Source organism: Crocodylus porosus, unplaced genomic scaffold (genome assembly GCF_001723895.1).
Source record: "Crocodylus porosus isolate Cpor-Errol unplaced genomic scaffold, CroPor_comp1, whole genome shotgun sequence".
In the NCBI taxonomy this organism is placed as follows: domain Eukaryota; kingdom Metazoa; phylum Chordata; order Crocodylia; family Crocodylidae; genus Crocodylus; species Crocodylus porosus.
Window position 1 is genome coordinate 142736890 of NW_017728886.1, and position 15163 is coordinate 142752052.

General features: G+C 40.4%; 1 protein-coding gene across 2 annotated transcripts in view; it reads right to left on the minus strand.

Annotated features, from left to right (window-relative positions):
* DROSHA (drosha ribonuclease III) overlaps window positions 1-15163 on the minus strand; it is a 104443-nt gene that overhangs the window by 16478 nt on the left and 72802 nt on the right. For both annotated transcript variants that reach the window (XM_019542048.1, XM_019542057.1), the window contains 5 exons: window positions 12621-12720; window positions 7789-7891; window positions 4482-4552; window positions 2436-2480; window positions 1360-1517 (listed from right to left, as the gene is read on the minus strand). In XM_019542048.1, coding sequence (XP_019397593.1) covers window positions 1360-1517; window positions 2436-2480; window positions 4482-4552; window positions 7789-7891; window positions 12621-12720 — 477 coding nt within the window. The remainder of the gene's footprint in view (window positions 1-1359; window positions 1518-2435; window positions 2481-4481; window positions 4553-7788; window positions 7892-12620; window positions 12721-15163) is intronic.

A 15163-nucleotide genomic window follows, 5' to 3' on the forward strand; every position in this document is an offset into this window, starting at 1 on the left:
GCTGTCATGGAGAGCCTGGAGCAGGAGCAGATTGAGCTTCTCAGGCAGCAAGGGGCCAACCAGGCACAGGCAGTGGAGGCCAAAGACAACGACTGTTGGGTCCTGGACACTGTTCTGGGCCTGGTGGTTGTGTGCATGCCCCCCACTGCTGTTGCCCTGCAGGAGGCCCCCACCTGAGCCTGGGAGGAGGTCTTCAGGTGCCTTCAGCCTACAGAAGCCCCTGGCCTAGCCCCCACCTGAGGTCCACCACCTGCCTGGGCACAACCCCGCCGTTGGTCCCAAGGTCATACACACGAGACCCAGATGTGCCTCACAGGGATGCTGCCCCTGGACTTGGGCAGCCAGAGGCAGAATCGCCCACCCTTGAGAAGCACCGTCTGGCATCACAGCACAGGACTAGCCCGCCATGGTCCCCGGACCCATAGGGAAACAGCCAGGATGCTAGCCGCCTGCTCCTGGGCTTTGTCCCCATGCATCCTCACCCCACAGCCCCCCCACTCCAGGGCAAAAAAAAGACTGAGGTGTATGGCACCCTCCAGGATGGCCTCCCCAGTGGTGGCCTTACCCACCCAAACAGGTGCCCCACATACCACAGGCTGGCAGGAGTAGCCAATTTGGCCAATGTCAGGGCCAAGTGAGTGTCAGCAAAGGTGCCCCAGGTCATCCTGAAGGAACTGACCATCTTCCCTGTCATGCTGTACAACACACTGCCACCAGTCCCAGCTAGCACAGAAGCAGCAGGGCTGGAGGGACAGGAGGGCAATGGCAGCCCCAGTGTTAACCTCCTGGATCATCATGGTTGACAGCAGCAGGGGCCTTGGGAGGGCATGTAATGGTTGCCAAGGCAGCTGCTGTGTGTGGGGGAGCTGGGCAAAGCAAGATGGCCATAAGCCAGATGCTAGTGATGGCAGAGGGCCAGCAGAACAACTGAGGTGGCTAGGAGGATAAGGGGACTTGTTCCTGGGTGCCAGGGCTAGGAGTTGGGGCAGGCATGGCTGGGAAGTGCAGCTGGGGCAGAAGCGGAGCTCCAACGTGCCGCTTGTGTCCATGCTACATTGCTTCTCTCAACAGAGGAAGTGTCTTGCCAGACAGCATAGAGTGGGGGCTGTTTTAAAGATGGTTGCCAAGTTCTGGCAGCTGGGCCTGGCTTCATTATGGCTGCCAAGTGCTGCCAACTGTCTGCACGTGTAGACACCTGCCAAAAATCAGTTACTGTGCATTAAGCTAACACGCAGTAAATTTAGTCACAACTAACTGCACATGTAGACATGCCCACAGAGTTGCTTCTTAAAGAAGGGAAAACTGAGGAAATATTAGAGATTAAGAAGAGTTACACATGCAATTCAACTTTGTACTTACAGAGTCAGATGGTTAAACCCCACAGTTCTCAAGGTGAAGGCACGTGCTAGAAGCCTCACATGAGTAAAAATAACTCCAATTGCTTCCTCAAACTCTGTTAGTTTCTGGAGAACTGGAGAAGTCTCAATGAGCTGTCTGTCAGTGTTGGATTCTTGCAGCTGTAACAAAGAAAAAAAGTGCAAACCAAAGAAAAAAGGTTACCGTATATTCAGAGTAAAGATCCCTTCAGAGAACAGCAGTCTACTGCAAAATGGTGGCCATCTGTAAGCAATGGTAGACTGTGCATGGCCATCTCATACTTGGGTTGATGCCTGGATAATCAAGATGCAGGCAAAAGTTCCATTACTACGTCTTTCCTTTAAACTGAAAAGTAGTAACCAAAATCCAAATTCAAAAAGACATTGTTCAGGTAGCTTTTAATTTCTGAAATGTTAGTTGCACAGAGAGGCTAAACTACTTGCCCAATGTCCCCACGCAGGAATCCTGTGGATTTTATTCAAGGTCTTCAAGACGGTGACTAAACCAACCAGATTTCACAAACAAGCAAGGAAAGAGGGCCAGATTTCAGATTTTCCCCAAACAAGCAAGGAAAGAGGGCCAGATTTCAGATTTGCCCCAGTATCCCAGACCCCATCTCACACCAAAGTTGCAGGAATGACTGTGGATCAAGCACTAGAGCAAAAATTTTGCAATACAATTCCTTAATTCCTTACACTTCCTATGATTAACTTAATATCAAAATGGTAAGGCCAGTGAATTATATGCAGAAACTGTTTTCATAGACTTTTTTCTAGGTACAGGGATAACAGGAAGAAGTCAAAATGCTACCTCTCAGTAGATTTATCTTGCTGTAACTCCAGTCATATATCAAATCCAAGCCAAGGAAAGGAAAATGATTAATCCTCAAAGAGTCGGAGGCTCATTATTTACAAAAATTCACAAAGGCAAATATATATGTTCATCTGGCTACTTGTTAGTAAATTTTCTAAAGGTGTCAAGACAGCTGAATGCTATGAAAAGCATCTTCGGAAATAAAACAGAGCTATGAAATTTATTATAGAAAGGGACACACTTACTTGGAGTGGGTGTAGAGGATAATTAAGCCATACATCCCGCAGGTCCTGCAAACATTGAGAGATGCCTTTAATGCTCAGGGGAGTCATTTAACAAATTCCACAGTACTAAATAAAATGTCATTACTTGAAATACTGAACTATTTCAGATGCTGACTCTGCTTATTGCAAATTCAATACTGCTGGCAAACTAATTTTGAAAACAGTGTATTCACTATTCAAACTGCCTGTAGTTCTCCCAATTAGCTTATGTCAAAAAGGCAGAAAAACCTTTGAACCAACTAAAAACTGGTTTAAAAAGTTAAAAACCCCCCACATATAATTTGTTTAGGTTGTTGGTCTTACTCATTTCCACAACTTCTCAGCATCCAGTTTAAATGTGACGAAAAGCTAAGACTAAGAAAATACTGTATTTCATGTTGGTTTCCTTCATTATAGGCACTCAACAGCATATAAACACTGAGTTTTAGTGCACTACAAAATAGTTTTATTTCTAACAAACATTATTTTTCATAGGCCTACAGACCTTACAAAAAAAACAAAACAAATTAATTCATTCCTGGGCACTGCATCATTTACGTTGCAGTTAATACCTAAATACCCCCGGCATGTAAGTATTAGGTCTTCCTTAAACATGTAAGATGACCAAGTCCCAGCCCTAATTTGGCGGTAGTGGAGGGATGGCAGTATTAACTGCCATCAAACCCATGCTACCAAATCTCTAAAGCTATGGGAAGCCTTCTGGGCCAGATGCCATGGTTCTGCTGATCTAGCCTGTGGGCCTGGGGTTTAAGCATCCCTGTTATAAATGAACCACACTTTCACTCTCACTGGCCTTCTACTTAGTCTTTATCAAGTGCAGTGGTTTTCAAACATTATCTATGCAAGCTCCCATGGGTATGTAGTGCTTTCCCAAAGAGTACATGTCTAAATTTTAATAATGGCAGTGAAGCTTCTGATTGGTCAACACACAGTGAATAATGGGGCTGCCACATATTGATGTCAGTGTCAAGATCCTTCCTAAGTAATAAGCAACCAGAGATGTGTCAGACGTAGGGGTATGAGCAGCAATATTTTCCAGGTAAAGGGGTACACGACTAAAACAGTTTGAAACCCACTGATCTGGTATATTTTCCAGGTAGCTACTATGTAAAAGTAAACAACATTTTCTAACATGGAAGAGTACTTAACTATACAGCTGAAACACCGTTCTAAGAATAGCCGGAATACAAAAATATACTTCCAATAAAATTTTTAAGATGCATCTAAAACTATGTTTTTGTTATATATGTAGGATATAAAGATAACAGAATGGTGTGATGTGATATAACAATTCTATCAAGAATGCATGTGCATGATCTGTGCAACTCATTTACAGCTGTCTTCCTTGTGGAAAAAACAGGCCATTTCATAATCATACTAGGAAAACCATGCACTCATGAATTCCCAATTTTAGTTATATGTTACATAAAACAAAACAGAACAAAAAAACTTGACATTTAAAAGATTTTGAGATTGCAAAGGCAAACACTCTGGAATTAGGAAATGGCAGACTTAAGGTTTCCTTTGATTGCTACCTTTTACTGCAGATGGTTTTTTGCATGTAATCTCCTGTTTAGTTTTTAAAAAGGCAATTAAACAGATAAAACAGTAATTCTATGATTTGGAAATATACTGACCCCTTTACATAGGTCTGCAGTTCAAATGAACCTTCAGGTCTCTAGCACAAACCAGTGGTGGTAAAACTCTTGAAACGGAATTCAAGATTCATGCACTGTATGCTCTTTATACCCTGAGCAAACACTGTTCTCTTGAAGAAACACCATCTAATTCAAAAGTTATCCTGTTTTATATGGGACCAGCAAACTTGTTACCACCAAATACTGTGCTTTATTCAATAGCTCTGACCTCAAGCTCAGAAATATTTTTTTCCGATCCTGATCTCTAAAAATCAGGTTTTAATACATATAACTGCCAAAATTAAAAACAAACAAACAAACAAACAAAATTTCATTTGAAGTGATTCAGTTCATAAAAAATGACAAATACCTTGTCATTAAACAGTAAACGCCCAAATAATTGTTTGGCTTCTTCTAGGCTTCCTTCTAGGTAAACAGCACCTATATGGGGGACACATTACAAAATAGGAAAGAAGAAAGGTTATATATAAAAATACAAAGATATTTCAAATTCCTGACCTCCTCTCTTGATGACTGATTTTTTTAAATTACAATTTTTCATTTTACTGCTAATAATTAAAATAAAAAATGAACTTTTCTAAAAGCAATAAAGAATATAATTTCTGACAATATTGACAGTATAAAACAGGTAAAAAGAGCAATAATTTTTTAGAATCCCACAAATGTAAATCAGCAATACCAAATGATATGCCAGAAGAAGTTACCTGTAATCCTACGTTATACATGTTTTCAAGTCATCAGATAGCTAAAATTCTCTTTTACATTATATATATGCATGGGCAACCGGTGCCTCCTGAGTCTGGGGGGGCACCCGCAGAAGCCAGTGGCGGGGATGGCGCTGGCGAGCACCTGCAGAAGCTGCTGGCAGTGGCGGGGACGGCCCAGTCAGAGAGGGCATGTGCCCCTCATTTACTTTCCAAAATTATGTCTTGGGTCATGGTTTAAAATGAATGCTTTAGAGCAAGATCAAAGGGGAATGACAAAAAATAATACTAGTAACAGTATCCAAGAGCTCCAACTAGGATAGTGTCCTGTGTGTTATCTGCTATACACATGCACAGAAGGCATATACAAATATGCATGTAATTTATGACAACATAGGTTGGCAAACTATGGCCTGCAGGCTAGATACGGCCAGCAGAGCTGTGAGCCAACGCAGTGGTTGACTTCGTCTGTGCTGTACTGCATCATGCTGTGCTTGGGCAGCAGGGAACTTTGCCCATGCTATGCTGCAGTCAGCTGTAGCAGACAAAACCTAGCACCAGCCTGCTTTGAACCTGAGCTGAGACATTCTAGCCAACTGCCAGAAAAAAGTTGCCCACTGCTGATTTAAGAGAATATGAAGCCAATGTGTGTAAAACAGAGGGTAAATTAGGAGGACAGCAATAGTAGATATAGCATGGATTTCCGTAGGTTAGCTACCAAACACTGGTCTCAAATCATCTACAAGTGTTTACTTTTTCCTTGGGCACACGTGCACAATATTTTTATGGGTAGTGCAAAAGGCACTGCCCTCCACAGTGGTCAGACCCCTGCCAAATTTCAAGTCCTATTCCAAAACAAGTAGTTATTAGAGCTTTTCCAAAAATAACCACAAGAATGGCTAATAACAAACAATGGTGTGTGGCATCTGTAGAAAAGCTTGCCAGAAATAAATTATGTTAGTATTGACACCAGAGTACTCCTTTTATTTTTTGGACATCATTTTTAGTTTAGGGAAAAGGACCCTGGTCATTTAATATTTCTTAACATTAAATGGAGGAGTCCTAGGTGCTTCCCTTCCCTGACACCAGACAACCTCCTGCTTCTTAGACAGCCCTAGAAAACCTTACTTGCACATGTAACTTCTTGTAATAGCAGGCCTGCTTTTCTTAGTAAATCAGCTCCCCACAATACAACAACTACCACCTCCTACCAGGAGAAAACATTTGAAATACCAGTAGATACAAATCTAGCGATCATTTTTCTGTTTCTTTTTTTTATTTGTAAATTAAAGATCAAAGCGTTCATGAAAAAGTGAAGCACAGTTAAAAGGGGAACTCTTACTTCTTGATCAGATGAAATGCATTATAGCCCAAGGCAGAATGCATATAGCTGTTACCGTCTAAGCAAATGACAGTATATTTTTCAGGGCCAGCATAAAATACATTAGGAGCTAGTGCAGTGCAAAAAGCTTGAGAGAGGCCTGGAACAAGAGTTATTTTACACAGTCAATACTCTACTCAACATATTTGAATTATCAATTGCGAAGTATAAATCTGAATGACTAGGTTTAGCTACGCATGTTTTTATCAGCAGATTTTGTTTATTTCTGTTCAAAAGGAATAAAAAAGGAATTATAAATTAAATATGATATCAAGCAGAGCCTTCCTGTGACAAATCCAATGAAGACTTTATGTCTGCTGCCTCGTTTTATCCGATTTGGTTGATAACAGCAGACACATTCTATGGTTCTCCCTCTTTATTGATACTTGTTACCTGGGGCATAATAATATATAGTGCTGTAAGTATTGCTCAACTAAGGGGCTGCTTAGGAGAAAAGTTCATCAGTGAGCCTACTGTAGGCCCTTGTGGAAAGAGGGCTGCAGTTATGCCTTCCCTCCCCCTACTGAAACTGGAAGACTGAGGCAGAGATGCTTACAGGGATTCCCACTCTCCAGTTCTAGTGACTGCTGATCATTGAAGCAGAGATCATAAACTTTTCATTCTGCTTTCTCTCCCTCTCCCTGTCATAGGGGAGAAAGGAAGAGCAGATCACTGTGAGATGCTAGGGGACTCAAGAGACCCACATCACAATATGGTTCATTTTCCACAAACAATCTCTATCATTACATTTTGCAGACCTATAGAGAGCTTGTTGTTTCAATCAGCAGCACTTTTATGTTACAAAAAAGGTGTAAGTGCTACAAAAGGGGTATGAATACTTCTCTGCTAAACTCCTGTAGTACTATAAAGGCACATATAGCACTGCAAATGTTACTTCTGTCCAGGATCCACAGCAGTCAATCACAGAATACGATATTAGTGCCTTTCAAGCTGACTTGATATATTTCTTTTTCCTAAAGCTGCTGAATTGCCAAGGCTGTCTTTGGGGAAAAGAGGCCAACAAAATTCCCTTGGCTGTTGCCTGTTCCACCCACAATAGTAACTAAGAAGTAACAAGCAGACAAAGAAAATAAGATTCTGTGACTTGGTTGCAACTGCCTGCTAAATCTGGATAATAATGGATGCAAGTAAAGCTTTAAGGATAGGACCAGTCTACAAAGACATGCTCACTGGAGAATAGCCAAGAAGCAAAGTTACAATATAAAGCTCTTTTGTTTACAGTTAAAAAAATTACTTTGAGAGGTTTCCCCATTTTTTTCACATGTGCAACTTTATCCTGAATCCCTGACCACCTTAACAGAAATGCAGTATTAGAGGAATTTCTAAGGTGTTCCGGACAAAGAAGTATTCCCAGCTGGTCACATGAAATTCTAAGACTGCATGGAGGAGCTAGAAAGTGCTAGAGCATTGAGGAGGTTACAAATGATAATACAAAAGAGCAAGAAAATTAAATCACCGTACAGCTGAATATTCATGATATTATGAATATCTCACACATTCATACATGTGCACACAGACTTGCATGCATCCACAGAGAGTATGTATTTTACCTATCAAGGCTTCAAAACAGTTTGCCATTGCATGGCGGAGGTCTGATTCCCTGCAAAGGTCAGGTCCATGAGCATAAAGCATAAACCGGTCCAGTTCCAGCTTCTAGAAACATCAACACAACATGTGAAAAAGACAGCCAAAACTGCAGACCATTTGAACTATAAAAAATCACTATTTAAGAAGTCAGTCATTATACCAGTACCTTGGCCTTGGGACAACATTATTATTTTTATTATTATTATTGCAGAGCACCTGCATTGAAAGAAAACTGAAAAGTAGTGACTACATAACCTGCCTTCAAACATACAGTTGGGTCACTCATATAGCTTGTTAGCATGCAAGCAAACAGCTTGATGCTGAATTCCTGAGTCAAGTTCCTAAGTGGAAAAAACCCAGAAAATTACACAACCAACACTGGAGGGAAAGCTAGAGTGAACCATGCAGGAAGGAGGAGGGGAGAAATGCAATGCAATGCTGGTTGAATGATGTCATTATACTATGTTTTTCATGTTGCTTCTCAATGAAGGGACACTAGAAGTGAGAGTAAAAGATGAAGAAAAATCTTACAAACAAGAGGAGGGGAAAAAAAAAAAAACCACAAGGGAGGAAAAAAACCACCACTGAGCAATCCAGTGAAAATGCAGATTATCTCTGTAAACAGGGGCTGTTGGGTCAACAGGTGGCAGTAATAAATACCGCTACTGACTGCAAGGAGAAGACTGGTGTATTAATCCACACTGCCACCTAGCTTTGCTTTTCTCACAAACATGCTATTCACATCATCTATTTAATAATCTACAGCACAGCTTGCTAGTAAGATTCACAGGTGTTGAGTCAGATACATTATGTACTAATATATAATAATTCTGGAATTGAAATGCATGCAGGAGTTATTCGTCTTCATTTATGTATTCAACTTTGACACAAAGCCATTAAAACAGATTTTTAAAGGGAGATTTATGCATCTTGCAAAAAAGGGTATTAGAATAGGTTTTTCCTAAACCAGTAGAAGTTTCTACAAACCAATTTCTCTCAAACCAATTAACTTTCTACTTCATCCCCCTAGAGTGTATTTAATAGGTGAGGGTGGAGAACTAAAACATTTCAGAGATGTATGGTCTACATGCATTTCAATTTAAAAAAAAACCAGCACAAAATTTTCAGTGGTTTACTACCTATTCACTTTACAGCATAAAATAAATCATCACTTATTAAGTTACATCGCACTTTATACATTAAGGCAAGTTACTTGCGAGAACTGACATCAAAAAATAAAATTAATTGTTTTTTATATTGAATTTAAACTTCCTAAAGGCTATTTTTCAACTTCTAATGTCAGTTCCCATTTTTTTTCCTCAGATGTCTTAATGCCTTTTTTTTGGATACGTTTTTAACTTCAAATTTCATCATGGCAGATCGAAGATATATTTTCTAAATTTCTATTATAAAATAACTTCGACTGTATATAAACCGGTGGCTGGAATCCTGAAATTAAGCCAGCATTTTGGGCACACAGGAGAAATAGAAGATGGATCCTGAAGAGGGCATCAATATCTGATCAAAATATGAATATTAACAAGTGTAAGTAGTCTACTGAAACATCACCCAAGGGGAAACATGGGGAAAAGGTATGTAGTGCTAGGGGAATCATGGGGAAGGGATGCGTGGAATGAGGGGAGTGCAGAGAAAGGGTGTAGGAGAAGGGGCATGGTGAAAGGGATGCCTAGGATGCAGGGGAAGTGGAGCATGGGGAAAGAAACACACAAAGCAGGGGAAGCACAGGGAAAAGGTGCATGGAGTTGCTTTGGCCCTAGCCCCAGTCCCAACTCTGGCTGAGGCTGGAGACTGAAGCCAGAGCCACTGCTACTGCCTGGCCTGGCCTGGCCAGGTGTCTCAAGCTCCCCCCGAGACAGGAAGAACAGCTGCAAATGTGAGGGGGGCAAAGGTTAGGAGGAGGAAGGCACTAAGGGAGGGACAGACAGCAGGGAGGCAGGCACAAGAGGCAAGAGCAAGATAGCAGGGGAAAGGGGCATGGTGCAGGCTGCTGTCCCCCAGCCACTGCTTCCCCTGTCACTACATTTCCCCTGCGGCAGCAGTGGGAAGATGCATTTAAAAAGACCCTCCACCAACTAGATTCTAGTTATGGAAAATTAAATTGATCATTTTCAATATCTCCAATCTAATAATTGGGGGGGTCATCTTAGATTTGAATAAATAAGCTGTACACGTAGTAAAAAATAAAATAAAATAAGCTATACACCTAGTAAAAAAAGCCCCTCATTTTATATTCACATACCAACCTGCCTCCCCCCTCCCATTAAACGCATTGTCTATCATATGCTTAATCATGGAAAGCAACTATGAAGGTGACTGAATACAGCCCAGGTTCACCATGCCCATAAAATATCTTGCTCATATTGGGCCAGGTTAATACCACAAGCCAAGGTTAGTGCAGCCCCTCTGAATAAGATAGAGTGCCCATTGTACTCAGTCCCCCTCAGCACTAACTCTTTTTCAAGTCATGGTGAACCACTACACCAAATATATTTTGACTTCCTCTTTCACTCCCATAGCTGAGAAGTGCCTTTCTGTCCCATTTCCAATTATTCCTGTTTCTTCACCAGCCTTAAATGTCTGGCAAACTTCACCAAACTTTTATGTAGCTGAGAATCTCTGTTGTCCCCTCTCCTAGCCTGTCCTGCGTGATTCGTGTAGCTCTGCTCTCTACAGGGCGGAGAGGGACCAGGCAGCCCCGAGCTTCATCTGCATACACATTTTAGAGAGGCCCAGAACTTGAGACAGGAACACCCAGTTCCACTCATGAGTGGGGGAGCTAATTAGGATGTGACTTATTTGGGAGAGGGGGGGTAGCGCTGAGTAGTGCTGGGCTGTGGGATAACCATGGCTTGAAACATTGTTGCCTCTACTGGGGACCTGCCCAATGCACTATATGAATATAAGTCACGAGCCTTTTGGTTGTGGACTAGTACCAAGCAGTTTCTACTATATAAAAGAAGGTAAAAAAGTGGTATTCAAAAGTATGTTTAGGGAGTATGTGCTTAAACTTGCAGCAGTTTGCAACAAGTTAAAATGAGTCAATTCTGGACCAACTAAGTCTGTAGTACCTATAATAATTTGCATTACTATAGTTAGGTTTATTTCAAAGTCAGTGTTGCTTAGTTTCTTCCATGTCAAATTTTCCAGGGAGGGCAGGCATCTGCTGCTCTCCCCTCTGTCCACTTCCCCTCTGACATGTGCAGCTCACTTGAATGATGTGCTTTGGGAGTTAGTAGGGTTTGACAGTAAGGAGGGGAGGGACAGGGCAGAGGGAAGAAGTGGTGGGGGGAGTAGAGGGCAAGGGGACTACCTGACCATCTCAGGCACCTGACTCCCCCTCTGTATCCACTACTTTCCCTGTTGTAGCAGTGGAAGGCGGACAAATTCAACACAACTCTCTGATAATTAAATTCTACACCTAGAAAGTTATAAAAATATATTTTTTCCATATACAGAAACTAATTATTGGGGGGTCATCTTATATTCAGATTATTATATGTCTTACATTATTATTTAATTATATTATATTATTATTACGATCAAAATATTATGAACATATGTTTTAAGGGCCTATGAACCTGAACAGGATTTAAAATGAGAAAATGAATTCAAGTGTCAGGCAGTTTAAACAACATATTTATAAATGTAGACTCAATTCAAAAGTTTCTCAGTTATTTTCTATAATCTACATAGTGTCTCTCATTACACAAAGAAGCCACATCGAGGAAAATTATTGTGTTCATTTCCTGCCCCTTTAGCCTTCTTAAGAAATGAACAGCAAGAGGTTATAAAAGTAATCACATGAACTTTGACAGTAACTCTGGAGTAGACACCGCTTGCTTAAATTATTGAGTGGCTATGAAGAAAGGATTAAAAGGGCATTCTGAAACCATAGGCAATACACAACACATGAGTCTTTTGCAGTCTATTGCCTTATGTTGGTAAGTCTCCAACCTGTAGGACTAATTTTAACAAAGGGCGGTGCGGGGAGTAACAACAACAAAAAATACGTGGTAAGATCTTCACTGGCTAACAAAACCATGGCTGAAGAAAAGATTGTCAAATCTTTGTGAAAATAATTTAAAATTGGGAATGTGTGACAGTTTTACCTTAATTATCAGAGAAAAAAGTTACTAAAATGTAATTCATAAAATCTAATGTACTAAATTAATAGAAAACCTTCTTTTTTCCACATTATATATTACTAAAGCTCTTTGTTCACTCTTCAGATTTGTGTTATCTGACATTCAAATTAGAAAATAATCAAAGGTTTTTCTCCCTTGCATTTTCTTCGTACATATATTGCCATATGGCCTTCTATAACTACCTAAGTTGATTTTCAATTATCTAGTTAGCATCACACTAGTTACCTATTTAGTATTAATGAGCATAACTCCAGAAAGTTTAAATAAATGGATAACTAAATAATGGAAATCCTTACATCCTGTCCCATAGCTGAAGTATACCCTCCTCCCGAATGATCCCTCTATTTCAAATATTACTTCCTCAAAGTCTGATTGGCATCCTTTTGCCTATGAGAGATGGTAGATATCGCAGCCTATGGTGCAAATGGTTTGTGGTATTTCATGTGACTGAAGATATACTCAAAGTCTATCTTCAAACCTCATGATAACATGACTAGTGATCAAAATCAAATTCAAGATATATGGTAAAGACACTAATATAACTTGGGCAGCAAGAACCAGCCACCTAGTCCCAGATATCACAGCAACCTAATTCATACAAAGAAAGAGATTAAAAGGGCCGCACATACCTTAGCCAACATAGCAAGATGCTGATTTTGAACGATGGCAGTGCGATAGGTAGCTAGTCCTCCTTCTTCCAGAGTTGGAAACAGATAGTACAGATGAACACTGAAAAAGAAAAGTCACTCTCAAAATGCTTTATATTCAAGATATCCATATCAATTTTGTGCAGCTCTGTGGAATGCTGACACCCTATCATGTTCTCACAGTCCCCAGAAAATCTCACTGGAAGTAAGAAAATGATCTTTTTAAAACAAAGACTAAGTGAAGAAAGTTTTTACTACTTTGTAGGCAATTTTTAAATACTTGAAATTGCCTCTATTATCATCTTATCAGCAAGACCCTAACCGTAATAGAATTCAGCAGCAGGTTGAACCCAAACCCGAGGGGGGGGAGGGGAACCGACTATCTGGGGGACGAAACGCAGGTAGGAACCATCAGTCTCTAGCTACTTTATGTCACAGACCTAAAGGTGTTTAACCCTACACGGTTGCTAAAGAAAAGGCTAAACATATTTGTTCATAAAGTCCATAAAACAACTGAGCTGTCTGTAAAATACTAAGAAACCATGAGCTTGACTAAAGATCCACTGGAATGAGGCTGGATGCAGGTGCTGACAAACAGACATAGCAGAACAGACTATCTTGCATCTGACTGAGAGTGCAGCTCAGCAATCTGCAGGGAACTCTGTCAGGCCTTTGGGGGGCCACAGAACCCTCCGGACACCCCTTCTTCCTCCCCAACCTGTGTGTCGCCACTGTGTCCCATCAGCTATCACCTGCCTGTATTATCTGCTCACCTTGGAGGTAGGCAGGGCTGCACAGCACTGGGTGGTCTGAAGTTAGTGGTAAGGCTGGGACAGAGGGAGGGCCAGTGGGATATCAGGAGGGTGGGAGTAGGTGCAGACAGCACGGTACAGGGGTGGTGAATAGGGGTATGAAGATAAATAGGGGATTGCTGGGGTGGAGGCAGCAGAGTTCAAAAGTTTGGAGGCTACTCATGCCTGTTTTACTGTTCGTGGGCCTAATTCTTACTGTTTGATGGTAACTTTTCTCTGTCATAGTGGTGAGTCTCCTATCGCAAGGGACTGGGCTAGGTGGTACTTCCCCTGGATTGGTTTGCTAATGACTGAGACTATTAACTGCTTGGGTTTCATTTGTTGTTTAAGGTTCAGGTTTGCCCCTATTATAAGCCCTGTTTGTGTTTCGCACTGCTTAACGCAGTTAAAATTTATTTTCCCAGGGTTTTTGAGTGGGGGCTCACACCAGATTTAGAAGTTGGTGTTAAAACCCTAAATTTGAACCCAGCCCTTGTTACTATTGTCCAGGACCTCGCAGAAGAGTTACATTTATCTTACATAAAACATAGGTAGGTAAAAAAGTTTGGTTCTCAATAAAATGTCTGCAGATTGTCCAGAGAAAAAAAGGCCTCGAGTTGGTAACCCCGGTGAATATTAGATCAACTTTGGTTCGGGATTAAGATGTTTTAATTTTTTTTTTTTGGAGTGCTTAACAAATTTCTGGTTTTAAATGCTAATGAAAATAGATTTTTCCTTCAGATTAAAAAAAAAATCTTGTGGTGACTGCAAAGCAAACATTAAAATATGCTAAATACACAAAAGCCTGAGCTTCCTCACCCTGAATAGTGACTGGCTAAACAAAAGTGAAATCAATTAGTCTATTTTTATTGAAGGTATGACAGGTAGTCAAATGTCATTAACAGGATGAAGAGTAAAAAATTAACAAAAATAGAGACTTTTAAAACGTGCTTAATGAAGTCCTTCATGAGAAAATTTAGGAACTATTTAAGGAAACAGTACAACCATGGATTACAAATGGGCTATGAGTCAAGAAAAAGATGGAATTAAATGACCCAGCCAAGAGAGGTTAAAGTAATAGTCATGATTTTGGGTACCTCAATTTATACAGGCCCAATCTGAGACACCATGAAGCAACAGTTAAATTAGGTCCCCTCAAAAGCTAGTTACATGGAAGTCAAAGTAATCAAAATGACTAGTCACTTGAACTTCTGGGCCCCTATTTTCAATACAATAAATAGAAATTTGATGATCAATCATATTGTTATCTTATTTCAAATATTTCAAACCTACATGTTAAATGATAAGTTTCTTGCCAGACACCACAGCATATAAAGTCTGACATAACTCAGTGCAGCTAATATATATATTAATTACCTGAACAAAGAGTGAGATAGCATTTTTTTCAGATGAAGTGAAATTATTTCGGTTATTTAAGAATAGATTTGTTAATAACACGTTAAGACAATAAAATTAAGGACCCCAATTCACACAAAGCAACCGGAAAAGGCCTTGAAATACATGCAACTTAAATGCATGCTTCAGTTAAGTAAGCATGTAATTAATTCCTTGAATAGACATTGATGCAAATATTGTATTTTTTCATATACAATGCACTTCGGAATATAATATGCATATTGTTTTTGAAAGGCAAAATGAAGAAAAAAAAGATTTTTCCAGGGTTATGGCTGTATAGAAGAGGGACAGAGCTTAACCTTCAGCTGGCTCCCCCAT